Source organism: Thunnus maccoyii, chromosome 8 (genome assembly GCF_910596095.1).
Source record: "Thunnus maccoyii chromosome 8, fThuMac1.1, whole genome shotgun sequence".
In the NCBI taxonomy this organism is placed as follows: Eukaryota; Metazoa; Chordata; class Actinopteri; order Scombriformes; family Scombridae; genus Thunnus; species Thunnus maccoyii.
The window spans coordinates 9,432,338-9,455,217 of NC_056540.1; the positions used below are offsets into that span (position 1 = coordinate 9,432,338).

Here is a 22,880-nt window from a genome sequence, read left to right on the forward strand (position 1 = left end):
GGGTGCCACAACCAAAACAATGAGCCGAAACACACTAAAAGGCTCTATAGAGCTGAGGGGGACCACGGAGTCAGGTGATAAATCTCTGTGGATTCGTCAGTACGAGCGACACCTTCTACGTTACACACATTTTTTATCATTTAATCCATTCTTCATATATTAATACTGATTATAGGAGCTTTAATGTTCAAATGTGAGCATACTGAGAGTGGCATTTTTGTGAATGTTTTGTAGGAAATGTGAAGTTGACATAAAAGTTGACATTTATTCTTCTTCTCTTCTCGAATTACAGCTGGAATTGGATTTCCTTGTAAAGTTTGGGGTAGAATAGGGATAGTTAGGACATGTGAGGTAAAGTTAAAGATCATGTTAACATGACATTTCCAGTATGACTGTAGTCACTTCAGATTCTCTCAGGTTGGTTAGATCCTCAGAGTGGAGTTCTGCCTCTGAACTCCCTGCAGCTTCCTGGTTGACCCTGTTTTCCTTCTTCCTGTTTCTTCAGATTGCCTCTTGACACCTCCCTGCAAGCTGCGTTTCACAGAGGAGGCTGTGGTGCACTTGAAAGCTCACATACCGGGGAGCTAAAATGCCACGGTCTTAAGAATATTCTGTCATGATGTGATGAATATTTCACTGTAGGAATATTTTTAGTGAGTGTTGTGTCTTTTCCTCGCACTCACTGAAGCACTTACTCCAGCTGGAAGCTCACAGATGGGGGCAAGGCGACAAGACAGAAGTCTTCGCTGCTTGCCGCCGCTCTTAGCCCAGCCTCCACTCCGACCTGAGCGTAGTCTCAGAGGAGAAGCCAGAAACGGGTTTGACAGTCTGATTTCAGCTGATGTTAATGGCCAGGCGGTAAAGTCACTGCTCGGAGACTTTTTCAGTCGGAGCCATATTTAGCTGTAAATGCAGTCTTTTTTATTGTGGCCTTCAACAAGCTTTCAGTCGGTGTGGAACGCATATATAGGCTACAGTATGTGTGTATTTATTGTGTGTGTCTGTGTGTGAGTGTGTATGTGTGTGCTCCTTAGCCTAGCATCAGTGCAGGGTCCTGAGGGGCAGCAACTGCTGATCCCTCTCTTCTACTCGGAGGCCTCTCTTGCTGTGGTTGCCTGGCAACCCTCGTGTTTCTGAAAGGGAGGGGTTTATTTTGCTCAGAAAGGAGGAAAAGATTGGAGGGAACTGCATGAAATGCGGATGAAGCTGTCAACATGAGATGCTAGCTCAAGCTTCATCACACTGGGATTTAGTGATAGTCGGGATCATGGGATCCTTCAGTTGTTCTTATAGAGATAAATCAATTTGACTCACTAAAAATGTGTTTATCCCACATTTGGAAAACAGGAACTGAAAAACCTAGTGCATGTGCGTTAAAGTTGGGGTTCAACAGCATTTTATTGAATCCAAACCCAGCATAAGATTGAGTTATTGAATCTGAATCATTTTGATTGATTGATTGATCATAAATGCACTCTGCACTGCAGTAGTTACAGTCACTGAGGATAAAAACACAATAAAAACTGATGGCTTACTTTATATTCATTGACAAATCTAACAGGTCTAGCTTTCAGCATTTTTAAGCAACAAAAGGTCAAGTGTAAAGGTAATTTAATACATCTCAGAAACTGACATTCATAGAAGTGAAATTCAAGTTTTACCAGACAAATTATATATTGCATTTTCTATTTAGCTGCATGACTAGTTGAATGTTTTGTAGTTCTTTGCTTGTTGAAAGATAAAGAGGGGATTTAACTAAAGATTTGGTAAAAGGGGCAAACAAAACTGAGGAGAACACTGAGCTGACTCCACTAATCCAAATATCACGACAGCCTTTTGGATGTTCTGAATACTTAGAATGACATCTGACATCATACTGTGTAACTTAATCTGCAGTCTGTCATTCATAAACGTGAGCATTGACAGTTACTAACTAACCAAAGTTTTTTTTACATATTTTAATCATATATTCTATGTAGCTATGTCTATGATAATGATTTGTGCATTGCTTTTTTTACCAACTCCAGCTATCAGAGCCCAGCACTACTTTGTGACACTTTTGTCTTATGATGATTCTAAAAATGGCTCTCATTCAGCATAAACAAGTACTGTACAGAAGTGAAATAGCACTTGAATTCACAAATCCTCAAAGTGTCAGCAGAATTTAGGATCTCGTGATTGGAAAGACAGTTGACATCATGCTGCATGCAGACGATTGCAGTCAAAAATCTGTATATCAAAACTGTCTTTCACTGTTGACAGCTGATACTTTGTGCAACAAAAGGCCTATTTGAAGTATAAGAACATGAGAGATATGCAGACAATACCTCAGTTCAGCAAATAATGTTCAATATTAAGCTCCTGGAACACAGCAGGGAAGACAATATTTACAGGAAACACGCTTGCCTTCCATCGCCACATGAGCAGCAGCCGCTGTAGTGACTCCACACAGTGTGGAAGCTGCTATAAGCACAATTTCAACTATCTGCTGTTAAGCTATGATCAAATATTTTATTCCCTAGTTGGTATATCTCCCAAGGGAAACTAGCAGAAGCTTATGACTTGATTACACAGGGAGACACTTCTGACATTACTCATGAAAAAACACATTTTGTTGATTTCAGCTGCATGTGAGCTTGAGTGTGTTTGACTCTTATTACACTGCAAGGCTGACTTCAGCATGAGGTCAGTTTTCACATTTCCTGCAGATATGATTCAGTAAACAGTTTGATGTAAGAATTTGGATGGCAGAAAAAAAAAGTATTTGCTACAAATTGCTACACCAGATCTTGACTAATAATATCTGCATGATTTTAATATCATTTACTGTCTGGCTATGTGCAGCACTGACGAACCTGACCCCTGTGTGTTAGTTTGTGTGTGTGTTGTTGTGTGTGTGTGTGTGTGTGTGTTTGTGAACACCATGTGCTATTTCCAGCTGGCATATGAACTCAGCAGATGAACCCAGATCAGCTGTTTGTCCTCTAGGGAAGGCATTCTGACTCATCTGATTGGCTAGCAGCTGTGTGTCACAATGTGTATATGTGTGAATATATGCTTGTCCACGTGTGTGTGTGTTTGTGTGTGCGTGAGGGGTATCTATGCATGTGCTTTTGCAAGTATGTGAGCATTTATTCACATTTATTTGACACAATAGATCCCATCATTTTCAAGGAGAATGGCCACTAAATGCATTGCCATTTACAGTAACACATTAACGCTGTGTGAATGTGTGCATTGAAGAAGTAGGACATAGCTTTAGTGAGAGGCTTTCCCAGAGGAAGCCGCGGTAGTCAGCACGTCCCTCTTTGATTCTTTATTCATCACCTCTTTATATAATTTATATACTTTACATACTATTGTAGGTGGAGAGAGGGAAAAAGAGAGCAGAAAAAGGAGCAACAATTAATGACTGGACACCAGGAAGAGGACAGAAGAGGTGACTAGAATAATAAGTGTGAGAAAGTAATTCCACTTTTTCCACCTGCATAGAATCTTAAATGTGCAATGAAGATATTATACTGTCTTCATTTCGCAAATATAGTCAGATATTGCATTTGCATTATGATGACTTAAGCCATAATGTGCCACATTGTATGACATGGCTACTGTTAAAAAGTGCCTCCGCGCTTCAGATAGAGAAGCTGGGGTGTAAATGGGGATGAACAAATGCGTCTGTCTCATACGCGAGGGTTGGGAGTAACATATTCAGAAAGCCTAGCTGCAGGGCTGCTCTGCCTCCATGTTCTCTGCGTGGCAGTCTCTGCTCCTATAGCTGCTTCACATGCAGTCCACTTGTGCATATCTCTGCCAACACCGCTGATGATTTATTAGACTACGCTAGACTCTTTTCCTACTATAGTAAACATTCTTCACACAGAGGAAATAAAAACAGCTCTTTTAAATATAATGCTGGAAGTAGCAGTGCATTTCTTTCTTCTTCTTTTTTTTTTAACAATTTGTCACCAAGAAAATTCTTGCAAAACATGCAGAGCTGTATAAAAAATTATGATCACAGACTTTTTTTATTTGACTGAACAGCTGGGTATGAGATTTTTTACAGCTCTTTTCAGAGCAAACACATGAATATTAAAAAAACACATTATTTTCAATATGTCACATGAGACCTTTAACATTTTCTAATGATACATGTTTATAGGATGTAATACAGGAAAAATGTGATCTGATGTATATATGGCATGCACTGCATGGCACATGCAAACTCCATAAAACCTATGCACATTGCACCAGCAAAGAACAATAAAACACAACATATAGTTTATTGAGAGAAACACTGTAAGGACAGGGGCCAGAAACAATGTGCTAACTTTCCCAGAGCAGATTTGGACTTTGTTGTTGCCTTTTGTGCTGGACTGGCAACACATTAGTAGTAATTATTGTAACAAGCCATTACAAATGATGAAATTGATTTTATTGACATCTTTTGGAAGGGAGAGTGGCTGTACGTCATACATTTCGAAGCTGTTGTAGTGTGTGTTGTTAAATAGTATCACCTAGTACCTCATTATGCATGTACATACATATACATATGTTATCACCTGTGCCTTCTTGATTTCACATGTAAAGCTTTCATATACTTCATATAAAAACATGTACTTGAGATCATGAGATAACATTGTATTATCATATGTGAAACACATACTAACATGTGGGATATGTCGGTTTTTCCATAGAGAATGTATTCCATTAAACAATTTTCACTTGTGGTGCTACAGGGCAGAAGCTCTCACTGATGTGTTAGATTTAAAATTGCTCTGCTGTGCTGTAAGTAACAAGATTGTTTGTCTGTGTCACTCAGAGCAACAGTAGGCTTATATTTTGTCTGTTGTGTCCCATGGCATACCAAGAGCAAGATGCCTTTTGCTCATTCTTTGTTGCAAATGTGTGTGTATGTGTGTTTGTGTGTGTGTGTGTGTGTGTGTGTGTGTGTGTGTGTGTGTGTGGTGACTGTGTTAAGGTGCTACCACACTGTCTGCTCTCTGTCAGCATCGCTTCCCTTGGGCATCAGTGTTTTCCTCACAGCTCCACTTGGCTTTAACAACATGCCTCCGCAGAGGCGTCAAGACCCTGAATAACAACAGCAGTTGTAATTGTATTTATATGTGTGATTGTGTTTGAAGTGTACATGCAGAGAGACTGCATGTACAGTTTGTGTTTCTCTGTGCTTCTTCGTATGTATGTATGCATGGATTTGTGTCCTCTCATGCGTTTTTGCTCTGTGTGCGCTTGTTTTCGAGCAGGCTTGTTCATTAGGTCTGTGGGGAGGTGTGCTTTCTGCTGACTTTGTTTGGTTCAAAGCCTGAGGCTCTTACTGATCAATAGTATCCCAGACCCACCACGTCTATGTGCAGCTGATTGGCTCTCTGCATGGCAGGCAGCCGCAGCTTAACAGCGGAAAGTCATACGTCAATGTGTTACTCACATCTTTCTTAGGTATATTTTGGACACAATCACTCAGAATGTGCATGAAATCCAGTCACTCCATTGCTGGTATTCTCTTTTATGTAAAAATCAGAGGCATCAAAGGAAATTGTAAAACTGCACGGTGTTTAATCATCATCAGATATTAGAGAGCTGGACCAACAGATGTTTTTTTCTAGATGACAGTTACATAGTATGTTTCCAGTAAAGCATAGAAGAAATCTCAGGCTTGAAGCTCATATTTCTAGCTTTTGTTCCTATTTGGCAGAAAAAGACACACTTTTGCTGTGTGTTTTTGTGTGGGTGTCTGCACTCATGCAGTGCAGTTCTGTGTTGCATCTATGTTGACCAGCATTCAGTGTTGGCAGATAGGATAGGATATTTGTATTTCTATCAATTGAACAACTGATTTTTGTGTTTCTGGAGGGGTAGAAAGCCATATAAACTCCTCACTGACCAATACCAATTAAAACCTGCTGAAGATCTGCTGAAGTGATAGTAGAAACATCAGGCTAATCTGCATCTCTCTATACTCTCCTCAGGTCTGGATGACTGTCTCCAGCAGTACGTGAAGAGTTTCGAGAGGGAGCAGATGGGGGGAGAGCAGCTGCTGCACATCACCCATCAGGAGTTGGAGGAGCTGGGTGTCACCAGAATAGGACATCAGGAGCTCATCCTGGAAGCTGTCGACCTCCTCTGTGCCCTGGTCAGTCACCCTCTCTTACTCACTGACATTATTTCTCTCAATCAATAATACTTTGGTGATTTATATGTAGGCCCTGGATGTGTGTTTATCATGGGAGTGTTTGAGTTTGTGTTGTTGTGTTGGTCAGATATTTTGGATTGCTATGATGCAACTAAAAGCCATAATTCCTCTGTCACACTTTCTTTTTTGGCACCAATAAAAATGTGTACATAGAAGCAGAGAGTGTTTAAAACTGTGTAGAGAAATCTGGCATTGCATGTCTGGTCAGATTCAAAATGCTAAGGCCTAGTCACACCAGCATTTAAACCACAAAAATGTTACAGCAAAATCAGTCCATTCCAGTGGAATCTTTGCTATCAGTGGATTTGCTGGTCGTGTTCAACAAACTGCAGGGTCCAAAATGGAAAAAGCTATCGCAGCTTATTAGCTGTGTTGCACCATCCACTTTTATTTAAGCCCCTCTGTCAAGAGTATAAACTGATACACAAAAGAGTCATGGCTTTCAAACAGATGTGAGACAGGAGTCGATAGAACAAATACTCCGAATGAACTGTGAACTTATTATCCTGTTAGCGACTGTTCGTTAGCTTGGTGAGCTTTTTATCCCCTCTTCAATAACTCTTTATTCAATAAAAATGATATACAATCCTGGGACCAAAGGGGAGAGTAAACAACACATTTCAGGGAAAAATAGAAAGAAGCTCACAGACAAAGCTATTGTGACTGACTAGTGTTAGCAGGTCCGACAGTAGCTAAAATAATTCCACTGCATAAAGGGGGTTTAGTTATAAGACAGACAACTGGTGCCCAATTTGAAAACATCTCCTTTTGCAAAAAAATCTGGAATCTCTGGTTAAAAAGCAACTATGCACTTATCTAGACTATAACTGTGTTGTTCTGACAAAGCACTCAGGATTTAGGCCATGATAATCTCAACCTCTCAAACAGCATTATTCTGCACTATTTGTTGACTTTTCCAACTGTTAACCACTGTATTTTACTAAAGAAATTACATTGTCTTGGTTTGATGATGATAGAAGTGGTTTCAAGTAGATTTGTCTGATAGAACAGATTCAACAGGACATTATAACTTGCATTGCATTTTTAGACATGTCTGTGATTGTTTCTGTTGCTGTTTTACTGTGTTTGTGTGTGACTGGCTGTGCTGCACTCAAGCACAGTAAAGTGTGTTTTGTTGTGTGTCTTATCTCTATTGTATTTCGCGTGCTGTACTCATGTCTGTCTTGCAAAAGAGATCTTGATCTCAATGAGACTACCTGATTAAATAAAGGATTATGATAATAACACATTTACCAATTAGCCCTGCAAGTAGTCCCTATGTCAGAAATATTTCAGGAAGATGGCTGGATGAATTTCAGTGTGCCACTTTCTGATGTGACTGTGCCTTTCTGCTTTGATCAGATAGTTCCTGATTTAAATTAAAAGGTTGCTAATTTTAGACAATTTTGCTTGCAAAGTTTTTGTACAGCTGCTAGTGTTTAGATAGCATTTAATATCTGACAATATTGGCCTCTTTTCTTAAATGAAACAAGGGCTTTGTCGAAAATAAGTAAAATATTGGGGCCAAAACCCAGGTAAAGTATAGACACTGTAGCTATCATTAGTGGACTGTGGGGTCTTGCACTGGGCTTTCAGTGGTCAGATTGATGACTCCACCATACACACACACACACACACATACACACACACACATACACTTAGACATACACACACAAAGTGCACTCATCGCCAGCCACTAAAATCGAAACAATATGCACAGTACGTCATTAATTCCACTTAAAAATAAGTCCATTACAAAATCGTTTTCTGACACCTGTTAACTCCTGTGCTCAAACCACCGGCTCAACAAGCTGAAACTATACAAACCTTGTTATTTCTCCCACTAAAACAAATGCATTAGCAAAACTGTCAACCCGGCCTCCTGATGGCCTAGACGTTCACTCATGTTGCTCAACAATCAGGCAACAATAAAGGAAAGATTTTTGAAAGATAGAAATTAGGCCATATATCTCACAGCAGCAAATTTGAGCATTGCCAACATCAATCTTAATAAACTTTAAAGATAATTGATACAGCAGGACTCACCAGTCACTTGAAAACAAAATCCATTCTTCATTTCCTTTTTGCAGTGTCTGCCTGTTTGAGCCTCACGTGCCCCACAGCACGAAGAAAGTTGATATCACCACAAATCAAATTTTGAGTGGTTAATTTTGTTGTCACTCTGTATTTATGCCAAGTACTCTTTCTATGAGCAGCGCCTGCAACCAAGGACACAGCAGGCCCTGGTGGCAGAGATAGCTGTATGAAGAAGCACAGGCAGAGGCAGACACATCCAGTTCCAGCTCCAAATAGTGGGTTTACGGTTAATATAGTAACTGAAATCGGACCAAAACCATTTTTAAAAATCAAATAAAATAATTTTAATAACTGATTATAAATTATTTTAACAATAACATTATAATTACTAATTTGTAATATTTTATGAACTAAAAATTAAACCTCTCAAAAATGGTAGGACCTGCAGAGAAGGCCCTGACTGACCTCCTCCTACTAGTACTACTATAGGTAGTACCTATACATTTCAAACCATACCAGCCCTAGTATTCAATGTACATCCACCACTAGTACTTAGAATTAATTGTGTGCATAAGTAGGTTATAAGAAGATTTATGTTTAAAAGAAACATTTTATGATATTTTGTACTCCGTTTCACTTTTCTAGAATTACCATGACAACCAAATAAAAGTAAAACTTTCAAAAAATCATTATTGTTCATGCAACCACTAAAGAAATTCTCACAGGTAGAGAGATTTATATGTTGGATGTTGTTTATTTTCCTCCACCAGTTATTGATATTGGCTTAAGAAATGGCTAAAAAAATCCTCCATCATTTGGGCCTTGCTTTGTGTGTACTGCCTCGGTCACTGCTGACTGTATGTGCAGTGGCCCTGCTCAGGATTAGGGAATTAGGAGGAATTAGGTGCTACTCTCCCAGAGAGAGAAAGAGAGAGAGAGAGAGGACGGGAGAGTGAGAGGGGAAGAGAGAGGTAGAGAAAGAGAGAGAGTATGTAGAAAGAATATGCAGGATGCACCTTATCTCCCAGGCACACACGGCTGGATTAGTTGGGGCTGTTTGAATGTGTGTAAGAGTGTGTATATGTGTGTGTGTGTGTGTATGTGTGTATGTGTGTGCGTACATGCTTGTGTGTGCTAATCAGCATCTCTTCTCATTCAAATGTTCCAGCATGGGAATGAGTGTCCCAGAGCAGCAATCACCATATGTCCTGGAACTGGACACACACACACACACATTTAGGGATGCCAGGTAGACAAGATGAATCACTAAAATTAGTGTTGTGAGTCAGGGCTGCCAAATTTTGACTTCAGCTTGGAGTGAGATTTGTTCCTGTGTAGGGGTGGGGGGGGTATATTAGCAGTACTTATTGTTGGTAAATTGACCCATTTGACCTCTCTCTGGCCTTCATAGAATTAGACATGACCATCACATACCTGTCAAGTTAACATGACTGAAATCTGTGAGGTCAGTGATTGAAATCCGTGAGCCACCCACTCCGCCCCCACACACACTCAAAAAAGACAACATGTGCAAGTATATTCTTACATTTGCGCAGCATTTCTTAAACAGGTCTATGGTCACCCCATAGGGACAAGAAGTTGTTCAGTGATGAAGGTGCCTACCCACTGACTATTGCACCATTGTTGACTTTAGTATAACTGCAATGCAAACATAATGAGCCACACAGTGCAAACAATGCTAACACCACAGTCTTTCCAGCCCTGCTCCACTCATGCTCAGCTGATAGTTGCCCGACCACAAAATCATTGTGATTGGCTGCTCCACTGGAACGTGCATTGCAGTGATTTGTTGTTGCGTGCTTTTGGTTCAAACAGATGATGATCGGTGCGTTCACGGACAATCTGTGACAAGTGCTGTCTTAACCTTGTTATGCTCTGTGCCTCAGCCCATCTGAACTTGGAAAAAAAACCCTGTTATTCCTTCGCTTAAAAATCACTCATTTTTTATCGGAGGAAGAAAGACAAAAAGAGAAAAAGAGAAAAGGCACGTGTGGTGTAAGATCTGTGTGAATTGCATGACTCTCATGCTCAATGTGTGAGAGTTGGCAGCCCTGCATGAGCATTTTTTAAAGGGTAATTCCAGTTTATTACAATTTGGTTGTTATATTTATAGTTTTGGCTATACTCAACAAGTTAATTGCTGAGATCTGGGAACACAACTTCTGAGGAGGAACCACGATCAGTCAGACAAGCTTTGAAACGTTTTTGGAAGAGAAAGTGAAGATGTAAAATTATTATGTGTGTTATTATTATGTATCTATGTGTGTGCATATAGTTTTCACATGCAAAGAGGGATTATTACCAATGTTTTGGGTACACTCACTTGTGGTTTTGATAATCTGGCTAAATTTTTGGCTTGTTCACAACTTGTCTGATTGTGCCACTTCTCATTTCTTGCCCTGTCATATGTCGTAGCAGTATTGTCATCCTCTCAGACCTCAGCAATCACTTTGTTAAAGTAGTTAATTACTGATAGAAATGAAAGCAAAATAACAAAACATAATAATCCTTTAAGGTAGCTGGGGAAAGCAAATCTCAAATATCCTCCTACCCACATTGATTGTAGTCCCCCAGGTAACCAATGGACACAGCTCTATAGTACCTGTAGGCACTGTGAATATTTGGATAATAAAGTGAGATTCACTGTCCTCAGCAATATAATCCATCATAAGGAAAGCAAAACCTGGTTCCCTTGGCTCTATCGTTCCGACTTTCTAGTCTTCCTGCAGTAAAAGAGGAAGATTCTTTGGACTTGGATCAATGCAAGTTTCAAGCGCTGACTGAGCTTTCAGTCTTGCTGTAAATGTGGAAAAGTCCCTTCCTTTATGCCTATGCAGTCGAGTTTTGCCCCCAGCCTCTATGTTAAGTAGGTTTCAGTGTGTGCAGCGAATTTTCAGCAAGGAGTGCTGAGAAATGGTCATAATTCAAGAATGGAATGACTGCACTTCCTAAAATCTGAGTAGAAAGACTTGCATAAATAACAGACATGGGTGTCATTGTGCTGAAGGCAGATAAAAAAGTGTAACTTATAGCTAATAGCTAATATATAGTGTACAGCTAGTGTTTTTATAATCAAATGATCAGAAAATTTACTCGGTTAACTTTTGTGTATTGACTTTTTAAAAGTAGTAGTAGTACAGAGAAATTAGTAGAAATTAATCATTTATCTTTAGACAGATCCGTCTATGTCTTGTTGATTGTTCCTGTGTGTTTTTTTTCTTTTTGGTTAGCTCACTCTTTAAGATTTGCCACACAAATTGTAACTTTAATCAGCACCCTCTGGTTCAGCCGATGAGGTTGACATGAACTTTTGTTCATTGTCCTTGTGGTGTCCCCCAAGGTTCTATTTTAGGACCACTGCTCTTCTCTGTTTGACCTCACATCATTATATTAAAGTACCATTTTCATTTAGAAAACACCTAGCATAGGTGGATTCAATTTGTATACCTTACTTTTCTTTTTCTTCCCCATAGGAGTTTTGAATCAATCTGAACTTCATATATTTGGGCTGTGGAGTAACCAGAGCACCTGGAAGAAAATCTATGCAAACTGACAGGATGTGTAACAGTGGTAACCAATGAGTCACTATTCTGCCTATGTACCAAAGCATCATTAATCTCAAATTAAGTCTTAAGTTTTCTGAAACTCAAAATATCTCAACATGATCTCTAATAATATGTTTAGAACTATAGATGTTCAAATCCTTTTGTTTTTCTTTTGTTCTGAGAGAATGATTCATGCCTTCATCTTGCACACAGATGAATCAACTTTCTTTACTGATTTCTTTTTAATGCTACACTGCGTGACTCCTAATTTATTTTAAAATCTTGTTGATTATGTGACAGTTATTACGTAGTTTGCCATAATTTATATTTAGTCCTTTTCATACTCATTTAAACATGTTGGGTAATTAGACAGGAGTCCTCAGATGTATACAGCTGAGTGTTACCTTTGGGGTTTTCCCTGTAGTCTGTGAGATAGCATCCCCCAGTATTGTCTGAACCCAACACATTTTGCCCCTTGACTCCATTTGATTTGCGGGTGTGTGGGCATGAATGTCTTTCTGTTCTTTCTCATACCATGAACAGTTCAGTTCAGCCCCTCATATGAACCTCATCTGAAAATAGTAAATCAAGAAAAAAACCCTTACCTAACTCAGCCACTGATTTCATTTTTAATCCGATGCCCAGTAGTAAGAGATTATTGCTGACTTGTTTGGGTCTACCCATCATGTGAAAAGGTTTCATAACAGTTATGTTAAGGCAAGATAAAAAATGCTTAGGTTGTGGAAAAGGTAAAAAACCTGCAGTGAAAATCTAAGATTCACTCACTATACAAACCTCGTCTGCCTGAGTTGAGCGCTGAACCCAGATATTTGAATCAGAAGGCAAATGGTGTGAAAAACATGCATGCAGTGTCAATATTATGTTGATTAGTGGAGGTTAGATACTCTACATTTTGGTGTAAGTGGCCTGGAAAAGCTTACATTTGAGACCAGTGAATGTTGAAAAGACAGATTAAACAGTGAAGTCCCCTTTTTTCCCTGAAACATTCCATAAACGACATTGGAGTATGATTCTGAGGACAATGGTAGAAATATCAGCATAGAGAAGAGGCCACTCCACACATGGCTGCTATGGCAACCAAATCGACATGAAGGTGGAAGGGGGGGTGGAGGGGGGGTTTGCTCTAATGGCATCGCCCTCTTACTGTATTGATTTGACACATGCAGGCACACAAATGCATACACTGCTCAAATTATTTCTCTCTCATTCTCTGCACACACCCAGTCATTCAGATAGTCGACACGGGGGCATTATTCTCCCGCTTCATCTCAGCACTTTGTCCCCTGGAGAGAGCAACGCACAGCTTTAGATCAAATCATAGGACAGCCTAATTACAGCTGTGCAAACATGTATGCTCCAAGTTCATGTATACATCAACATTCACATACAGAAGATGATACAGAACACAGTGTATGCATGACCCAGTTTCAGTGAGATGCATAGCTGGGTGCTCTCTCTTTCTCTCTCTCCCTCTTGTCTTCTGCCTCTTTAGTTCTTCAATTCCCTCATTTCTCTCTCTCTCTCTCTCTCTCTCTCTCTCTCTCTCTCTCTCTCTCTCTCTCTCTCTCTCTCTCTCTCTCTCTCTCTCTCTCTCTCTATCTCTGACTCTCCCTGCTGCCACTGTGAAACCCTCTCTCCTTTGTAGTCACTGTGGTCGTGACTGTGTAGAATAGATCTAGAGGCAGAATAGGAATAGATATGTCTAGCTCAGCCTGTACATCTGACTATACAAGGATGTGTGTGTGTGTGTGTGTGTGTGTGTGTGTGTGTGTGTGTGTGTGTGTGTGTGTGTGTGTGTGTGTTTGTGTATGTAGCCATTGTGTCAGCAGGAATCAGGCTCTGTCAGGCAGGACATGACTGGAGGTGCCTTGGGACGCTGTGGCTCAGTGGGTCTGTGTGTGTGTGTGTGTGTGTGTGTGTGTGTGTGTGTGTGTGTGTGTGTGTTTATTTAAAAGGGTCACAGTGCAGTGCAGTAATGGGCTACTCGACCAGCTTGATGTTCTTGTAGTGGCTGTTTCATGAAAATGCTAATGGTTCTTCAATAATAGTGGTTCTAATTCCAGTTCATTCCACTCTGAATAACCATTTATGTCTAAATCGCTGTGGATCCTTTCTTGTTCTATAAATGTTGAAAAAAAAGGTCATTCAATCAGTATTTAGACTTATACAAAGTACTTTCTGTAAGTGTAAGTTACAAGGCATACATTCCAAAATATACTCAAGTATTACTGTTTTATGTTCTTTGGGGACATATAAAGGATTTTCATACCTTTAAAGGAATGATTGAGCATTTTATTTAATTTCTTGTTGAGACTTAGATGAGAAGATCAATACCACTCTCATGTCTGTGTGTTAACTACAGAGTTGTAGCCAGTAGGAGATTAGCTTTGCTTAGCATAAAGATTTTAAGCAGGGTGAACAGCTAGCCTGACCCTGGCGAAGGTTCACGTCTAAAGCTCACTAAGTTACACTGTATCTCATTTGTTTATTTCTATTACATAAACATAAATATTACAAGCACAATATGTGGTTTATGGGGCAGTTACATGGTTTAACTATTTCTTGGTGAACATCCACAGTGATTTCTGGAGTCCTCAGACCTCAGAGTCAAGTCAAGTTAATTCGTATAGCCTGATGTCACAAATCATCTTTTTGCTAAACTAGGCTATCCTCTAGCTCTGTATTTAACACATAACAGTGGGATCTATTTTCTCATCTGACTCAGAAAAAAGCTAATAAAAAGCATATTTTCCAAAAGGTTGAATTATTTCTTTTATGGCTGCAGCTAACATTTTATAATGAATCTGACAATTATTCTCAATCAAGTGATTAATTGTTATGTCAGTAAATAGATTAAAAAAGAAGAAAAAACACAGTTTCTTACAGTCCTGATGCCTTTAAATGTTTTGTTTTGTTTGCTCAGCAGCTCAAGACCCAAAGATATTCAATTTATTATCACATAAGACAAAGAAAAGCTGCAGGTCCTTACAATGGATGAATGTTTGGTCTGTTTGCTTGAAAAAGGAATTAAATGGTTAATGGATCAAAGTAGTCACAGATTCACTTTCTGTTGGCTGACAAATTGATTAATCGACTAATCATTTCATCTTGAATTTCTTTCAAAATTTGATCAAAAAAATGAATGGCTCTGTTTGTCCTCCAGAACTACGGCCTAGAGACAGAGAACCTGCGGACTCTTTCCCACAAGCTGAACGCTTCGGCAAAGAACCTTCAGAACTTCATCCTGGGCCGGCGGAGGGGCGGACACTATGACGGACGAGCTTCCCGGAGGCTACCCAATGATTTCCTCACCTCAGTTGTGGATCTGATTGGTGCAGCCAAAAACCTGCTGGCCTGGCTTGACAGGTATGACTTGACAACACCCGTGGGCATAAAGTGAATTTGTCCTTTAGTTTTTAGAGAATATGTTCAATTTTCATCCAGGATGAGGATAAGGATAGGATGAAAACAAAAAGTAGTTTGTTAGTAGAAAGCACATCTGTTATTGCAAATGAGTAACTTAAAGGCAGTGGACAAAATAACAGGAACACTTTAGGACCTCCTTGTGACACAAAGATGCAAAAAATGCAACATTATAAACAGAGGAATTATATCACCCACTGTTTCTGTTATTTTGTCCACCTCTAATAAAATAACATAATTCATAGATGGGTAAAGAATCCAAGCACAAGCAAACGGATGCTGTCTTTTTGTTATCGTGATTTCAGATCAGCTGATGGAACCGTATGAAGCTGAGAACACATAAAATGAAGCAATATTGAGATTTAGTAGATCCCCGGGTTGCGCGGCCTCCTGGCCACGATACAAGACCAAATATTGTTGTTTGTCTTTATCAGTTGCTTCTGTGCTCTGAGAGGAACAGAGAATAGGTTTTATTTCTGTTGCTCACTTCAGTCTCACAGCTTTTAGAATCACACTGTTAGCAAATAAATGAACAGAACAAAACAAAATAAAAACACCAATGTATATAAAAAATGCCTCCTCAAAACCCAGTAGAAAAACTCATTTTAGATATGACCGAATATGCTTTGCTCAATCATTTACATGCTAAAAGTGTGATAGCACTGAAGAGGAATGGAGAGAAAAAACCCATGCTTCAGGCAGAATGCAATAAGTGCTTTGATAAAAAAACATTTGACACATTTAGAATATCATGACCTGTACACTAACCCAAGGTTTTAGAGCGAATCATCATTTTTCTTAGGTCTCACATGTATTCTTTAAAATATGAACACTGTTTTTTTTCTTTGTTTCAGGTCTCCATTTGCCAGTGTGACTGAGTATTCATTACTGAAGAACAACATTGTGCAGCTCTGCCTAGAATTAACTACAATTGTACAACAGGTGCCTCACACACACACACATGTGATGATTGCATCACATAATCAATCATGTGTATATTATTTTCACCCAGATAATAAAGGTCATGCTTTGAATTGATTGGACAAAACCGTAGTTATAGCCCGCGCTGGTCTACAGCTCATTTCTATAGATCTGACTTTAAGTGGAACATATGCCTACTGCCACAGGGTGTTTGCAGCATGGCTGATGGCACGAGTAGCTCTCTGTAGCCCCCTTAGACAATGTGCTCATTGACTCACTGTGATACCTCATCCCCAGCTTAACATATGGGCCCTGATGGGGAATGAACGAGCGGTCCCTCATTCCTTAATTTCCTGTCCTCCTTTTGCTCCCACTCTGGCTCGCTCACCACGCTTACACTTACTTTAAAAAAAAAAAAAAAAAAAGCTGGAGGTGCATGCATACACACTCTCAAATTGTCGAAATCTCATTGTTTGGAGAGAAATTACGGCTGCTCACTTGGACCTCATCCATGTCCTCCCTGTAAGACCCTGCTTAGAGTGTGTGAGAGTGTGTTTGTACGTGTGCCCAGACTAAGTCCTGGAGCCGAGTAGATAACACCCATCCCCTCTTACAAGGGCCAGAGGAGAGGCAAGAGAAAGGGGCCACCGCAGGTCCACAATGAGCCAAATGAACATGTGGCTGCCAGGGTGCAGAGAGACAGACAAAGGTGGCAGTGCTGCCCACGCTAATGCATCAAACAGATGAATTAGCTGCTAGCATGCACATCTGGTGGATTCAGTGGGCTGCTTTCCCAGAAATAGATTAACTATCAGCTATCGTTAAATAACAATCTGTCATGTTCAAATAATGTAGTTGATAGGTTTCTAAATCCTGAGGAGGCGCATGGAGCTCCAGGCGGCAGAGTAGATCCAGAACTGGTCAATTCAGTGTATTAGTCTGCCTAGATTATAAAGTAATATGCATAATGTGGAAGCCTAAATGAAATAGCTGACTGCCGATGTTCTCCAGCGGAAAAGGACGTCATCCATCTTTCTTCCTGTTGGCCTTCTCATTTCTCTTATTCCCTTCTTTCCTGCTTGTTATATTTGGAGGAGGGAGATATTTGAGCTAGAGTGCGGATGTTCACATTGATGTTTTCTCCATCTCACATTTTCTTCTTCTTCTCTCTCTCTCTCCCCCTCCCCTCACAGGATTGCACTGTGTACGAGACAGAGAATAAGATTCTCCACGTGGTAAGTTTCCGTTCTGAAAAAGCAAATTGTTGTCGTCCTGTTTCTGTCATGGTCCTGCTGTAACAGACAAGAGGAACAATGACAACGTTGACAGCTATTAAGTGGATAGATAGGATAGTCAAAACAAGATTATTATACCAGTATAGTTTCATATCTGGCACAATAATACTGATGTCACTCATGTTCCACTCACTCACTCCATCCACTGATGAGTGAAGACTGTCAAACTATTATTTTCATGGTCAAGAAGCTCAGTTTAATTTATTTCAGTATCTCCGGTCACAGCGCATGCTTCCAAAGCATGACAATCAACTGATTTTCTAAGCTACTCCCTCTTTTTACAAATAGTGCCTTGCCATTCTCCAAGATTGTACAGTTAACTTGAGCCACAAATAATCTACTTTTTCTGAAACAAGTGTACAAGTGCGGGTGAAACAAAATCGCACAAGGTATTTAACACACTGAGAATGTGTGAGGTTGTCTATCTATATTTGTGTTTTGTGCGTGGGTGTGTATGCATGTCAGTGTTTTTTTGTTGCACAAAACTGTGCACGTTAAAATGCAAGAGAGCCTTAGGCCTTTTGAGAGAACGAGTTTAGCTCCTGTGTGTGTGTGTGTGTGTGTGTGTGTGTGTGTGCGCGTGTGTGCATGGATGACGGAGAACTGTCTGCGTCCACATGTGAAACCGAGTGAGCAGCTAGTGTCTGATCGGGGCTGACAGTTGGATTGGGACACTTCCTGCTACCATTCAAGGTCAGGTGGAGGAAACCAAATGAAATGTCGGCAGGGGGAGTTCACAGAAAAAAGTCTGAGCATTTCATGCCAAGAATCACACCCGGGTCAGATGTTTTGTCAATATGTGGTTAATATGCAATTGTATCACATATTTCTATAAGTAATACTGATCACAAGGCTAAACTTGAGATGTTGGTTTCCTCGTGGTTTGATGTCTCCCCTGTCAACATTAGTCGCCCCCTTACATTTTGTTTGTGGATCCACAGCTGTCGTTTACCTCTTGTTATTAAAGGCCTATTAATGATACAGGATGGTGGCATCAGGCAGATTCAAATATTACCATGGCTCTGCACATGTGTGTGCACACCCACACACACACACACACACAAAACACTGGGTGCCAGACTAAAGGCTACACATGACTAAGTCTGTTATGTGTGGGAGGTTTATGTGTGAAATAGGGAGACAGTGTGAAGGGAGAGAGAGAGAGGAGGAGGTGTTTGTTTTTAGATTATGCTTCCTTGCTGATCCTTGTTTACTATGTGTTTTAGAAATTAATGAAGTGGAGGTGAAGTGACACAGCCACTAAACCATACACCACATAAACACGCATAGGAACAGACACACACATGGGACATGCACACATAAGATGAAGATGATGATGCACGGCTGAGATCTGGTATCACAAAGACTGGATTGGCTGTTCACATAGTGTATGTGCAATGGAGGCTTCAAGTTTCCCCATCACACTTGTGTAAGTTGAATACTGGACCAGGATTGGCTCCAAACTAGCTGTGATGTCACAAATCATGCTTGCAGGTACACACCTTGAACTCAGATTTAAGGCGAGCACGGAGAAACTTTCCTCCTTCAGCAGATGAATGTAAAAACAAACTGAACATACATCATTCTGCACAGAGAGGCTCAAACATCCAACTGAAGGCACAAGAAGAAAAACACATTTTTGAGTGGAGGGGGACTTTAAGTAATGTATGTGTAGAGGTTGATCCAGACAGAAATACAGTATGTGGCAGTCTCCAGTGTGTATCCATCATGTGGTTCAAAGACAGTCTAGCTCTCTGGTCAGCTCTGCTGTAACTACTGTAGTGGTAGTTGTACGTTTTTCAGCTTCTGCTCAATAATGCAAAACTCACTGCTCTCACACTCTGCTCTCCTCTAGACTACGGCCTGCAGCAATCAGATGGACAGGGATTGTGTGTGTGTGTGTGTGTGTGTGTGTGTGTCTGTGAGAGAGAGAGACAGAGAGAGAAGAAGAGAGATAAGATATGAGCATGTGTGAGTCTGTGTGTCTGATGGAGCGTGAAGTGTGTATGAGTGTGTGTGTGTGTTTTTATGTGCATGCATGCATAAGGATGAGAGGAATTACATAAGACTGTCCTAGTTGTGTGTTTCCCTTTTCCTTGTTTTCTCCCCTTTCCTCCCGGACTCTCCCTCCCACCTCCCACCCTTTTCCACTTCTCCTTCTCCCGCTCTCTCCATCTTTCTCTGTGTCTCGGTTCAGGTTTAGATTTGCCGCGGTGTGTGTGTATGCTCATGCATGTGGAGACGATGGATTACGCAACCGCGGCGGCCGTGTATGTTAGCAAGTGAGCGTGCGTCGGTATGCAGAGGAAAGGTGCGAGTGGACGAGGATGAAGGGAGCGCGAGAGAGAGTGAGGGAGGAAGGTGATGAGGGTGGGAGTGCGCAGCCAGAGCTTAATCCATTTGGCAGCATACTACGTCTGGCTTTCTGTTTGACTGCTCTTAAATCTCACGCCAGCCAGCCACATAAGTTAACTTCCCTATAATCTGCGCTCTGATTCTCCAGAGGCGTGTCAGATCAAGGCCGGGTGTGTCAGAACTGGAGGAGTGGAGACTCGGGCACTGGTGACTGGCCTTTTGTCTCTCAGCCCGTGTTAATCCCAGGTCAAGACTATTAGTCCTGTGATCAAAGAGGAGCAAACGCAGAGCCACAACATTGTCACTCACTGGGGACTATTTATGGCTCTATAGGCAGGATTAGATGTACACTGCTACTACTTTTCCCCTACTTTTTTATCACTTCTTTTTCTATTTCCTCTTTCATTTTTTAGATTAAAGCTAAAAAAAAGTGTCGTTTCGTGTCTTTTATATGGCATGAACAGTAATGTATCCCATTACGTAACGTGTAGCTACACATTGACAAGAACATAATATTACTGTTTAAGCAGAGAGCTAAACAGGCAGAGTAATGTTCAAATAACTGACCCAGAAATGGATGGAAGTATGTGTGTTTGAGAGACAGTAAGAGAGAGAACATAAGCATCACATAGCCAGTTCACTGAAGACGCTCCACCTTTTCTCTCACACTGAATGAATCATAGGCTATATGGTGTGTAAGTGTGTGTGTGTGTGAAGATCTCTCTTCATTTCATAACTGTAATCCGGTAATTGCTCATTAAGATTGAGATCAGAAGATTATTTTATGCAGGGTTCATCAGTATGTGCACGGCTTGGCATGTATGTCATACTGCTTACGTGAATATAAATAACGTAGAGAATGTATGTTTTCTTACATCTATGTCTATTACATCCCACTGTGTTCGTGTGTGTTTGCATGTGTGTGTGTGTGTGTGCACTAAGCAGCGATGCGATGAGGCAGGATAACCAGGGTAACGGTCTCTGTAAACCCAATGCAGTCAGTCAGCCAAGATTAGAAGGCAGAGATGTTGCTGATGATAAATTAACTTGCACGCGTGACCAAGCAGACAAATAGCCTGAAAAACAGTCAAGGTTTATTTAGAACAAAGGCAAGGTGAAGCAATGCTTTGTATTTGGCGTACTTGCGCTGATGCACTCAAATGGGGTGATATGTATTAGAAATCTAAACACAAGGTAAAAAAAAAAAAATTAGAGAACAGATAATCCAGCTCCTCTGCAATGTGTCAGATTTAGTTTAGCTGATGTGATGGCAAAAATGGTCCTTATCTTCCAAAATGAAATTACAGATAACAGCAACGGAAATCTGTGTCTCTGTAATTTAGATGTTAGGAAATGTCATCTGGGCACCTCAGGGTTTGCTGGTATCGGTGATGTGTTGTTCTGTCTGTGACGGTGTCTTGTGGGCATGCCCATGGACAGACTGTGACAGGAAACAGTTTGTGTGCTGGAGTGATGGAAGTGGCGATGTGGAACAATCTGATGAAATGATTTCTGTTTCACCTCCTCCAGCTAGGTCACAGCATCCCTCGCGGGCCAAAACCAATCTCAATAACTTTCTGTCTTTCTCTTTTTGTCACTCTCTCTCTCTCTCTCTTTCTGTCATTTTTTTCCCTCTGTCTTCCTGCTGTCTTCACCTCCGATGCCATCTCCAGTGTAAGACCTTAGCAGGGATATGCGACCACATCATCTCTCTGTCGTCAGACTCTCTGGTCTCTCAGTCTGCCCATCTGGAGGTGGTCCACCTTACCAGCATCATGCCCAGTGAAGGCCTGGTAAGGACATACTTGAGGATGCACCTGCACATGAACATATATACACTAGAGATGTTTTTAAAGCTGTAATTGTCAATATTTTATGTTAACTATGGAACAAATGACTATTTCTAATTTAAAAGGAGTCATTTGTGATGAAAAATTCACTGAGAATTATAACCTAATTGCAGTTACCCTCAGCTCTACGGAGCATTTTAGCATCTTTTAGCTAATTGTTTTGGTTTTCTGGTTGTAAATTCAGCTGTTTTTAGCAAATCAACTGTGACAATCCCTCTGTACACTACCTGCCCAGGACCAAACAGCAGACACACAAAGTTAGTGACTAAATCTTACACTGATAGCAAGTCTCAAGTCAAGTCTTAAAGCAGCTATAACTGATATTATTTATAGTTACAATGGATCAAATGACTGAATGTGTAATGTGAAAAGGGTAAATTGTAGTAGAATCCGCACAGAATTATTACCTGACTCTGCAGTTCCCCTCAGCTCTACAGAACATTTTACTGTCTTTCAGCTAATTGTTTTGATTTTTTGGCATGCACCTTTACTGCTTTGGTTCACTCTCGCGGCCCTCATAGCATTGTTTTGTCTTGGCAGGCAGCTGTTTTAAGCGAAAAAAGCTCTAAAAACACACTGCACACTACCTGCTCAGCACCAAATGACAGACAGACAGAGAAAGCCACAAGCTATTGAACATAGTGGAGCATTTATCAGCTAGATATTTTTTCAGGAGTTGGTAGAAAGTGAAAAATCTAAAAGCAGAGTGAATATTGAACTTACATTTGTCAGGTGGTGAAAAACGAAAAAGCTAAATGAAAGCTAATGTTGCTCTTTGTCTGCTAAATCTGTAAATAAGAAACTGATTGCTAACAAGTTTGCCATAACAATAATAAGTATAAGATGATCAATTGTGTTTTCAGCTCATTCCACTACCCCTAAAAATCAATCAGTGCAGCTTTAAATCTCCTGGGGCAAGTCCAAGTCAAGCCTCAAGTCACTTATCAAGTCCCCAGGGACAAATAAAAGGGGAGTCAGGAGTCTAGGTATATTGGTATTTGGACTTTATTTAGACTGTGTTTCACGGGACATTTGAACATTCTCCTTTCAAAGCTGTGTTAGCAGTCAGTAATCCAAAAAAAGTTTACATAATGGAGTCTAAGTCTTTTCAATGCATCAAACTAGTAATTAAATGTTGAAAGTGTACGAGGATGCAAGGCCTGCCTTTCACTGTCTTATTCTTTGTTCATTGTTACGGGACATT

General features: G+C 40.4%; 1 protein-coding gene across 6 annotated transcripts in view; it reads left to right on the top strand.

Annotated features, from left to right (window-relative positions):
* si:ch211-26b3.4 (connector enhancer of kinase suppressor of ras 2) overlaps positions 1-22,880 on the top strand; it is a 60,551-nt gene that overhangs the window by 7,877 nt on the left and 29,794 nt on the right. For all 6 annotated transcript variants that reach the window (XM_042419875.1, XM_042419877.1, XM_042419878.1 and 3 more), the window contains 5 exons: positions 5,985-6,148; positions 14,996-15,198; positions 16,110-16,197; positions 17,370-17,411; positions 21,500-21,619. In XM_042419875.1, the coding sequence (XP_042275809.1) occupies positions 5,985-6,148; positions 14,996-15,198; positions 16,110-16,197; positions 17,370-17,411; positions 21,500-21,619 (617 nt within the window). The remainder of the gene's footprint in view (positions 1-5,984; positions 6,149-14,995; positions 15,199-16,109; positions 16,198-17,369; positions 17,412-21,499; positions 21,620-22,880) is intronic.